This window comes from Callithrix jacchus, chromosome 9, assembly GCF_049354715.1.
Source record: "Callithrix jacchus isolate 240 chromosome 9, calJac240_pri, whole genome shotgun sequence".
NCBI lineage: Eukaryota > Metazoa > Chordata > Mammalia > Primates > Cebidae > Callithrix > Callithrix jacchus.
Window position 1 is genome coordinate 128,837,705 of NC_133510.1, and position 11,788 is coordinate 128,849,492.

The window sequence follows — 11,788 nt, forward strand, 5'->3', positions numbered from 1 at the left end:
AAGAGACAGAAACGCATAGACTCAAAAACTTGGGAAACCACAAACATGATAAACCCAAAGAAATCCATGTGAAGACACGTTGTAATTAAACTTCTGAAAATTAAACAGAGTCTTAGAAACATTCAGAGGGAAGTTATACCAATTTGAATGGCAATGAATTCCTCGCCTGAAAACGTGGAGGCCAGAAGGACTTGGCAGACTTTTCAGGTGCTAAAAGAAAAGAACTGCCAGCCTCAAATTCTTTATCTGACAAAAGCGTCCTTTAGGAATGAAGGGAGAATAAAGACATTCTTAAATAGACAAAAACTCAGAAGGCATCGCTAATGGAACTTCTGTAGACAGAAAAAATTATAATGGAAAATATTCGGAACTTCAGAAAGGAAAGAGGAATGATAGAATGAGCAAAAACAGTGTTAAATAGGATAGACTTTTCTTCTCATCAATTTTTTACATCATATTTGGTACTGAAAGTGAGAATTATGACGTTATCTGATGTGGTACTTAGGATAGACAGAAAAACATACTTAAAACAATTATGTTCTTAAAAGTGGTCAGGGTAATGGGACCTAGAGGGCACTAAGGTATCTACACTCAAAGTAGCAAAGTTCTGATATCATTAGACTGTAATAAGGGATGCTTGTATGTTAATAAGCTCTGTGTATACCATTGCCAATTTCCTCGTTTTGATACTTTCTTATAGTTAGGAAGAGGCTGACTTTGGGGAATTGGGCTGAGTATATAGGATCTCCGGGTAATTTTTTTTTAAGCTTTTAGTAAATTTGTAATTATTTTGAAATTAAAAGTTTAAATAAGTGAATAGGATACAATCTGTCCTAAAATTACAGGATTGTTTTGTTTCATTAATACATTAACACAATTAATTAAACATTAGTGTTTAATTCTAACATTTCATATATTCATTTTTATGACTATATTTTAATTCTGCCACGTTTTAATGAAGCACAAGCCTAGTGGTGTTCTTCTTAAATTTTAACCATTCATTAAAAGCAAACTTCCCATTGCTAGCACAAATGGTCAACTTGTGTCATTTATCATAAAATAAATTTAACCTAAAATTATTGCAAAGAAAACTAAACAGTGTTGTTAAATTCCTAGTAGACACTGCTGCCTTCCTAGGGGAGCTTGTCTTTATTAACTAATGGACTAGCTAGTTCCAAGAAGCTTTAAAGACATCCTAGCCCAGAACAGAGACATTCCCTGTGACATATTCAGAGGCTCTGAAAAATAAAATGGGAATGCCTTTTCAGTATGTTATTCAGTTTTGAAAACATTGAATGCCGTTTCTTCGTCAGTTAACTCATCACCGTTACCCACAGAGATACTCATTTCTTACTGTGGGAAACCAAAATTGCTGTGCTATTGTGCTGCTGAAGATTTTTTTTCTATCATTTTATAAACGGTTCTCAGACCTTTCAGGGAGGCAGAATGTTATATTGTAAAAAAGGTGGGTTTCAAAAGTCAAATGGAGCTGGATCCGGAGCTGCTAATTAATTGTCAGTTATCTGGGCTACATATTAACCACGCTGAGCCTGGTTTCTTTATGCAAAAATGAGCACATGTTTCATAGCTGTTGAGAAGATGAATGGACTTAGCTAGAGAAAGGAAGGGGACACATATGATGGGGCAGCTGGTCTGGCTGTGGACCCTGCCTCGGGAGATGACCAGCTGTGTGGCCCTGGCTGAGTGACCACAGAAACCATTTTCTCAGTTTCCTCATTGGTAAGATCAGAGAAACAATTCAACCTTGCTCTTTGTGGGTATGTGAAGATCACATGAATTAAATATGGAGAGATGTTGTGTGCTGCAGGGGCAATTGATGTCTGCTCTTATACTTGTGTAAGCATGTGGAAGAGGGCACACAGTAGGTCTAACTCAGCATGCATGAGTCATTCCCCTTTCCCCCCCGACACAATCCCCAGGCACAGACTGGTCAGTAGCCACCAAACAGAGCGCTCTCATAAAGGGACAGAGGACAGCTACTTCTTGAGGGGAAGGTTCTGGAATTGAAGAGCCAGAGAGGCTTTCTCAGGGTGGACTGTGGACAGTGGAGGTTAGAGGATAGCAGGTGCTAGGGTGAGAGGAAGGGCCAGAGCCATAAGGAAGGAAGGGAGAAGCCAGGACGGGTAATAGGAGGGACACATTTCAGATGTTTTAGCAGTGGCATGAGCAGTTTTGCTCACAGAGCAGTGATTTTAGATTAGGGAAGGACCGTGGAAGGAGAGGATTCTCTGGCAAACTTAGGGCCATAAGCTCAGGAAGCTGCTTCTGTAGACTAGAGGGTCTCAGCCTATGAGGAGGTCGGGTGTTAGAACCATCCAGTGCCGATGATTCCTGGTTGGTCTGGCGTTCCTAAAGGGCCATCCCTGAGGTGCCATCACACTTCGACCTACTTCATCCTCATGTGCAACTGTGAGGGAGGAAAGGGCCAGCTGTTCCTGTGTTCATTTCCAAGGGGAGGTAGCTGAACCTGTGAGAGGGTAGAGAACTTGGCATGAGGCCCAGTGGAAGGAATCCCAACAGCAGTTCTGACTCATATCTTAGGTTCCCTCCATAGGTCAGAGGTTCTGCCTCATTTCCACAGGGGAATGGTTTTAAAATTAGCAGTTTCCAGGACACCAAGCTCAGAGCTTCAGCTTCTGTCTGGGTCAGGAAGGCAGGAGCTGCCCTTGACATTCCTGTTGCAAACACGAAGCACATGATCATCACCAAAGCGTGCTTGCAGAATGAGTGAATGAACAGGGGATGGATAGATGGCTGAGCAGGTCTGGCAGGAGAAAGACCATTTCATTTCATTCTGTGAGCTCACCTAGAATCGGGAAAACAAGGGCACGTAGAACTTCTTAACAATGAGGACTTTATTCTGTTTTGATTTCCTGTGCTCCAGGCCTACCCGGGAAAGTGAAGACGAGGACGATGAGGAGAAGAAGGGACGAGGGTGCTCCCTGCAGTACCAGCATGCCACGGTGCGCGTCCTCACCCAGTTTGTGGCCGAGTCACCTGACTTAGGGCAGCTGACCTACATGCTGGGACCCGACTGGCAGTTTGACATCACTGACCTTGTGACTGAGTTCATGAAGGTGGAGGAGCCGAAAATCGCTCAGTTACAGGACGGCAGGACCCTGGCTGGTCGGGAGCCGGGAATAACCACCGTGCAGGTACGTGCCGCCGCGCATTGCCACTTTGGCTAACACCAGTCTGTGTTGGTGAGTGGCCAGGTAGATGCAGTTGTGCAGATGTGTGTCTGTGTGCATGTGTGAGCGTGGACGTGCACGTGAATGTGTGCCAGTGTGTATTGCATCTGTTTGTGTGTAAGAGAATCATGAGAAGCAATAGAGCATTCACCAATTTTAACAACCTATACTCAGATTAAGTTTTGTATTTTAGAGAGTTGAGAAAAATATCTAATCTCTTTTACCAAGAAGGCTAAATGAAACATATAGCATAAACTTTTCCCCCAGTATCTTACTCTCCGTTTCGTATATCACTAATAGAAGGTGGTTGAACTGCTGAAAGCTAGTTTTTTCCCTCCTAACCTTGAAGCTTAACCATATTTTCATCATACCTTGTACAGTAGACAAACAATTTTAAAAATATAATAATTCATAGCTAAATATTCTTTATCACAGTGATAGTAAAATTATTTCCTGGCCAATTTAAAAAGGACAATTATGCAGGAATGGTACAGAATATTTCCTTATACAAATTTAAAGTATTCCTGCTCAGAGTTAACTAAGTCAAATTTTATTGTAGCCAAAGCTGTATTTTTGACAAAGCTGGATGAAACATGTTATGTTCTGTGTTTTCTATTGTTTTGTGTAATAAATTACCACAAACTAGAGCTTAGAACTCAGCCATCAGTGAGCTAATATTTCCACAGCTCCGGCGTCTGTGTGGGTTTGCTGCATTCTGTGCTCAGGGTGCCACGGAGTTGAACCCTGGGTCTCAGCTGGCCTGGGCTCTCATCTGGGAGTTGGGGAAAGACGTGGCTTCCAAGCTCCTTCAGGCTGTTGTCAGAACTTAGTTTTTTGTGATTTGAGCACTGACCGTGGTCCCTGTTTCCTTGCACACTGTCAGCCAGGGGTTGCCCGGGGTCACTCTGCTCCAAGGCCACCTGCATTCTTCGTCACGTGGTCCCTTCTGCCTTCAGCAATGGCTGGATGGAGTCCTTCTCACACTGTGAATCTCTGACTTCCCCTTCTGCCCCTAGCCGAGAAAAGGTCTTTGCTTTTAAGGGCTCATGTGATTAATTTGGATCTACCTGAGTAACACAGGATGACCTCCCTGTTTTAAGGCCAGCGGTGCCATATCACACAACACAATCATGAAAGTGCATCCTCATCCTGTTCACAGGAACCAGAGTTTAGGGCAGGGTGGCTTTTGGAGGACCGTTCTAGAAATTCTGCCTTTTATTCCTCTCCAGGCCTTACGCACACCTGGTTGGACAGTAGCTGGTAAATCAGGAGGATGAGTCCTCAGGGCGCTAAGTCTGCCTTTCCTATTTTGCTACCTGGTTTACGCAGTGATGGCCCAGTGGCCCACAGTGGTCATCCCATAATAAACATCTGCCTGCCTGCTGGGAGGAATACGAGTGGGAGAAGATGGCTAGGCACCATTTCTGGAAGTGTTTTACCACAGTTCTGCCATTTTCAAAGTCCAAATATTGATTGTTGGGAAAATGTTGCTCTTTGAGTGCCTAATATCAGTGGACACCTTTTAGTTATTGGCTCTAAATTAATTCAGGCTTCTTGCAGAAAATACACTGCTGTTACCGTGACATAAAAATCAGTGGAAAGTAAACAGACCAGGATGATCTTTATAAAACTCCTATAATTGTCAAGTGTGATTGAACATCAGCATAACACTTTCCTAACTGATTCCCGCAAGTGCATGCATTGAGTCGAGGGCTGGGAGACACTTTGTTGGGAGCCTCAGTTAAGAGATCCACGGGGTTTACGAGGAGCAGAGATGCGTGAGCCTCCTCGCCTACTTTTCAGGTCCTCTCACCGCTCTCGGACTCCATCCTGGCTGAGAAGACGGTGACTGTCCTGGACGACCGAGTCACCATTGCGGAGTTGGGGGTGCAGCTCGTGGCCGGCATGTCTCTCTCCCTGCAGCCACATCGAGCAGACAAAAGGGCCATCGTCTCCACAGCCACTGCCCTGGATGTTCTTCAGTCCCCACAGCAGGTGAGTGTCCCAGGGGCCTCCGCCCCTGGTCAGTGGAGACGACTTCTCTCTCGGTTAGCACATCCTGTGAAGCAGAGCAGGAGAGACCCGCTGCCTGGGACTGGGGCTTCTTGAAGCTGCTTGCTTCTTCCCCAGGCTGCCCTGTCTCTGAGAAAAGTATTCAGTGGCTCAGACACATTTCCTCTTAGGTGCTTTTCCACACCGACCACATCCTCAAATGCCATCTGCTTTCCACTGGGCTTATCAGTGCCAGGCACAGCCTGCTGCTAGACAGTGACCAAAGGGTGACATGTGTTCGCTTTTGCCAAAGCAGGTGGTTTTTGATAGTTGGAAATTCCATTTCAGCTACTTAAGCATGTCTAATAGGCACCAAATTGCTACTGTTTACAATAATTATGGTCAACTCTAAAACTTCCTCCCATCTTTAAATTTCTATAAATCATTTCTAGGATACCAGGGCCGCTGTGCCATTCAAGCCAGCCAGCGTCACAATGCATCTTCCCGAGTCCTTCCAGCCAGTGCGTGTTTTGCTTCATCAGCACTGGCTTCTTAATGGAGAACTTTCACAGTGATATTATCTTGAGCAGAAGCCTGATTCGTTGCACCTGAAATTGATTCAGTTAAATTGCCTAATTTTACAAATTAGTCTATAGTATGTATGCAATAAGTTAATTTATAGCTTAATGCATTCATGAAAATATTTATTCCTCATACCAGTGAGGCCACAGCACATGTTTGATGCCAGTTCAGCCAGTTCAAGGCATAACAAGAACTGTTCAAGATTACAAAACGATAGAAATTTTCTCTTTATATTTAAAAAAAATTTACGTAGGAAATTATATTTATGTTTTCAAATGGGAAGGAATCTGATTATAACATAATGCTTTGGTTTCATTTTCCTTAGGAAGCAATAGTAAGTTCTTGGATTTTGCTCAGTGATGGTTCGGTGACACCTTTAGACATTTACGATCCCAAGGATTATTCAGTGACTGTCTCGTCGTTGGATGAGATGGTGGTGTCTGTCCAGGCAGACCTCGAGTCCAAATGGCCAGTTGTGGTTGCGGAGGGTGAAGGACAAGGGCCTTTGATTAAGTTAGAAATGATGATTAGTGAACCCTGTCAGAAGACCAAGAGGAAGAGTGTTCTTGCCGTGGGTAAAGGAAATGTCAAGGTCAAATTCGAACCACATAGTGATGAGCACCAAGGGGGCAGCAACGATATTGAGGGCATAAATCGGGAATACAAGGACCACCTCAGTAATTCCATAGAGCGCGAAGGAAACCAGGAGAGAGCAGTTCAGGAATGGTTCCACCATGGCGCACCTGTTGGCCAAGAGGAAAGTACCAACAAAAGCACAACCCCCCAGTCTCCCATGGAAGGGAAGAATAAGTCACTCAAAAGTGGTGGTCCAGATGCCTTCACAAGCTTCCCCACTCAAGGGAAGTCACCGGACCCCAATAATCCTAGTGACCTCACAGTGACCTCAAGGGGGCTAACGGACTTGGAGATCGGCATGTATGCCCTGCTCTGCGTCTTCTGCCTGGCCATTCTGGTGTTCTTGATCAACTGCGTGGCGTTTGCCTGGAAATACAGACACAAAAGGTTTGCTGTGAGCGAGCAGGGCAACATCCCCCATTCCCACGACTGGGTCTGGCTTGGGAATGAAGTGGAACTTTTGGAGAACCCTGTTGACATTACACTCCCGTCGGAGGAGTGCACAACCATGATAGATCGGGGCCTGCAGTTCGAGGAGAGGAACTTCCTTCTGAACGGCAGTTCCCAGAAGACTTTTCATAGTCAGCTGCTCAGACCTTCTGACTATGTCTATGAGAAAGACATTAAAAATGAACCTATGAATTCTTCGGGCCCAAAGAGGAAGAGGGTCAAGTTCACTTCCTACACCACCATCCTCCCAGAGGACGGCGGCCCATACACCAACTCCATCCTGTTTGACAGCGATGATAACATCAAGTGGGTCTGCCAAGATATGGGGCTGGGGGACTCACAGGACTTTAGAGACTACATGGAAAGACTGCAAGACCAGATGTAAACTCCTTTCTTATGTTTGTATTCACCTTTATGCCTTCTGTTTTTTGAATGCTGGAGCAGTGAGTTTGATCAGCAATAGGGGATGATTTAACACAGTTTGATTTGTGGAGGTCTGGTGGGATCCCTTTCTAAGCAGGTAAAAGAGGTCTGGAGAGCTGTAGAAGCTGGGTTCGAAGCCTGGAAATGCCTCTAAAACAGCCACATGTGGGGACTGGAGATATTCTAAGACAACAGTTTTATGGAGTGCTTGGTACTAGCTCGGTGCAAATGTATTAAACCTGACCCCGCAGGCATTGTTAGTCATCTCGGGACAAACGGCCACGTGGAATTAGAAAGGATTTGGTGTTGATTTTTCTATTCCTAGACCTTTTAAAGCACAGTGGACACTTATTACCCCTTGGCCTGAGTTTAGACATACATGAAAGATGACTGAATGTAGCTATCCTGATTTGTCGTGAGCGCTGCTCGTTATTTTTATACACATTTGCACCTGCACCTGTTCCTTTGACCTCTGGAATTCTTTTTGAAACATGAAGAGAAGAAATTTCCGTCTTTTCCTTGAGCTCTGTCTGATTTACACCTGAGTTTTCTTCCCTGGGATTGGCCATGCCATGTTGTTTCCTGGGTCTCCACGCAGGATTTCAGGTTTTTTCCAGTTTTCTGCACTTCACCATCCAGGGACGGTATCTAAGGAGCTTGTTGTCACTTTGCTTTTCCTTCCTTTTGTTGCTGAACTTTCTTGAATGACACTGGGACAAAGGGTTTTACTTAAAATGTTAATATACGGTGAGGGAGGGCCATCTATTTACAGTTTTCTATGTGAAGTTTCAAAAATTTGGAGAAAAATTGTCAGTCACAAACATTTATTTTTATTCTCTGCTTGTTGAAAACTCATGGGGGAACTCCTGGAGTGCATTTCTGAGGGTAGAAAGGCCCCAACATAGCTGTATTTATACAAGTGCTTTGCGGCCAACACAATTCATTATCCAAACTGAAGTCTTAAAGTAGAAGTGACCTACATAGAGAGGAAATTGCCAAGGAAATAGCTGCAGATTACACTTTCCATTTTACCAGAACAAAAGTTTTTTTTTTTTTTTGAGTAAGTAGAATGATATTTCAAGTTAGCAATATATAGAAATCCATCCATACAATGACCAAACAAAAAAAATCTGAATCGTGACTCTGGCAGAGATAAAGCGTTCACAGGGTGTGCATTTGTGGAGAGAAGCAATGGGTTTCCCCCCAAAATCCATGCAAATAAATGACTATGCCAGAACTCAAGAAGCAGCTGTTGTAGAAAAAACAATTTAAACCACAGCTCTCAAAAAATCGAAATGGCAAGAGAAAAAAAGAAACAACTCCTACATAATGTTTACAGAAAAATGTTATTTTAATACCATCCTGAACGGTCTTAAGCAAGGCAAGAATTTCAAATTAGCAAAATATGATGACATATTTATTAAGATAGTATTGTTGGAAAAGTAGACACTGGACTAGTATGCCTCATTATGAGCTTTACTGAGCCCTTTTCATCTCTAAGAAATATAATTTCAGAGACCCAAAGTAGGAAGGATATGCAGGAGGTCACCGGAAGCAGTGCCCTGACTCCAAATAGCTGATAACTGAGCTAATCCAAAGAGAGGCGTTGTTCTTTTACTATAGATTTCCTTGGGTGGGAACGTGGCAACCCAGCCTCCTCTAGCCATGACGTGGCAGCCAGAACCTTCTTCCTGTATCTCTGGCCCACAGGACCGCAGTGTGTTTGTGATCAGTGCTAAAACTGCGAGTGAAGTAGGCTTGACCTCCAGAGCCCAGTGTTCAGTGAGTTCTATAAAATGGGGCTTAGGAACTGAAGCTGGTGAAGTTCCAAAAATAGTTTGGTTGGATGGGATAATGAAGCGAGAAGAGCCAGGCATTAGCCACAAAAGGAGTTTGCAAAGCGATGGCTGACACGTTTCGGGAAGGTTCCTCAGTCAGTCGAAAGTTTTCCCAAGAGTTTGGTGGTGAGGTAACTCGGAGCAACCATGCAGGATGGAAGAAAGTTCACATGCTGATTGACAGGTGGCTATCCCGGTGAGTTGGCTCTTTCTGTGAGGCCTTTCAGTCATCTCTCCCTTTGGTTCTTTAGCATTCCAGAAATACTGGGAATTCATTTGTGAAAATTGGGGAGGAACTCACGCACACACAGCAGGGTCCCGCCCACTGGTAAAGTGAGACTTTGGGTAGGGGGTATAATTGGGGAGGAGGTAAAGGAACTTATCACTGTCATGGGGAGTGTAATTAAGGAACATACAAATTAGAGCATTCTCTATGATGGCAGTGCTTGATGGGGTACAGGGAGCAAACTGGGGAGCATTTGAACATGCCAGTGGTTTCTCAGCAGGGCTGGAAAGTGGCCGCAGTCCTGAAGATGCTTCTTGTGATGACTTAGAGTCGCCCTGAGTGATATAACCCCTGTGTGGCCACCTTTGCTCCTTGGTGTTAAAACCCAGTCAGTTCAAAATAATACTCAAATGGAAGGCCATGGGGGAAGGAACCCTTCCCCCATATAACCCACACCCAGATGTATATAAACACATACACATACATATGCTGTGTGTGTGTGTGTGTGTGTGTGTGTGTGTGTGTGTGTGAATACTGAAGAGCCAGGGAACAAACTATTTAGTAAGAATCAACAGTGACTGTCAATTGTTCTCAGATTTGGCATGGATACAATTTCTCATGACAGAATTTCATTATTTTCTCCTCTAAATATTCCCTGAAGATTATAAACCACGGGTTATAGCACCTTGTTTTCCAGCTACTCAATATACAACTGTTAGGCACTATGCCCCAAAATATCTAAAATGGGGGTAAAGATATAAACTATTAAGCCATGAAATATAATTTTCTGGGGACCATGCATTTGCCTGGATTTTCCGGGATTTTTATGGCTGATATCCAAATTATTAGTCCTGATAAATAACTGGAACCAAACATTTATAAAGTCCCTTCCTCTCCCATGGGAATGGAATGCTCAGACTCCCCCTAAGGGAGACACCAGCAAGCCTCTTGAAAAGGCACCAGACAGTGAACTCTGTGGCCACACGAAGGGAGGTTCAGATGCTAGATGACCAGCATCCGACCTGGAACAACTGAGGACTGCAATCGCTGCCTCCAGGGTCCAGATGTGCTGCCGTAGAGGTCAGAGCACAGGAATCAAGAAGCAGCTGCCACACCAAAGAACTGATGTTTAAATACACAGGTGTGTTGCATTTCAGAGAAGGCAAGAAGAAAAGACAGTAGAAGTTTACCCTGGAAAAACAACACCTGGAAAACCTCAGAATACTCCACGTGTCCCACAGGAAGGAATAATTGACTCCCTAGCTGCTGCATATTGCACGCTGGCCAGGATAAATTCCCAGACGATAATAATCCTTACTCTTTAGACAGAAGTTTTCATTTATAAATAGTCATACAGGGGAAAAGTTTATTAATTTTTGTCCCATTACCACATCTGTAGACTACATAATTTGTAACTTGCTAGCTTAAGTTTTAGAACATCCGCCTTTGTGCATTTGGGTCAGCATTCTTGTTTCATTCTTTTAGAAAGAGGTCTTCCCATTGCTGGGATGTTGGGGCCCTGTAACTATGAAGGCTCTCTCAGGGAGCTATTCAGTTTCACGGCAAGCACTAAAGAGTGTGGTTTCATCTGAACCCTACATGTCATGGACATCAATGTGTTTTCTACTCTAGTTGCCTAAAAGTGGTCTCGATTCTTCATTTCATTCTCTGTAAATGACATGATAGATGGTTTATAAACTCAGCAACCCTCCCCTTAATTAAAATTAAATACGTGTAATGTAATGCATATCACCTGCCATGTAAAGGGACGATATGGATGGTGGAGAAGTTATGCTAAAATATGGATAGCAGATATTTTTGTATGTAATATAGGCAATACAATGAAACACTGAGTTTTTTTAAAATGAAAGCATGCAAAATCGTAGCTTTTAAATGTACAGACATCCCACTCAAAAATATCTAAACTTATCATGGGAAAAACATTTGAGACGTAACATCATGAAACGCACTGAATCCGGAATTCTGGCCTGGAAAGGACATGGCTTATGTTGGGATTGTTGATGGAATCTGCCAGAACATTTGCATCTTACTCTTCATTACTTTTGGATTTTTCCTTTCCTTTTCTTCTGGAAATATTTCAGAAATAAAGTGACTTCATTTTTCAGCATAAAGGTATATTCTAACCACAGGGTAACACATCGTTTATAACATGAAAATAAACATTTAAACATTCTTCAGTTGTCTTGTTATTTTATCTGCACGTTCCTAAAGCAGCTGCATGGTTGGCTATACTATAGATATATTTTTCTTTTCAGCCAGGGATTTTAATACCCTTGATTCAGTAATAAACGGACATCAAAAAAAAAATTTCTTAAAAGTTGCCAACATCTTACTTGTAAAACATTTCTTCTTTGTTCTCCTAGTAGGCTGCGGAAAGCTTCTCTCCAGATGACTCAGAAAAAGGGCTC

General features: G+C 43.2%; 1 protein-coding gene across 4 annotated transcripts in view; it reads left to right on the plus strand.

The window, feature by feature from the left end:
- TMEM132B (transmembrane protein 132B) overlaps window positions 1-11,553 on the plus strand; it is a 520,042-nt gene extending 508,489 nt beyond the window's left edge. For all 4 annotated transcript variants that reach the window (XM_035258161.3, XM_035258162.3, XM_078337717.1 and 1 more), the window contains 3 exons: window positions 2,906-3,176; window positions 5,016-5,207; window positions 6,112-11,553. In XM_035258161.3, coding sequence (XP_035114052.2) covers window positions 2,906-3,176; window positions 5,016-5,207; window positions 6,112-7,257 — 1,609 coding nt within the window. In that variant the 3' untranslated portion in view covers window positions 7,258-11,553. The remainder of the gene's footprint in view (window positions 1-2,905; window positions 3,177-5,015; window positions 5,208-6,111) is intronic.
- The last annotated feature ends 235 nt before the right edge of the window (window positions 11,554-11,788 follow it).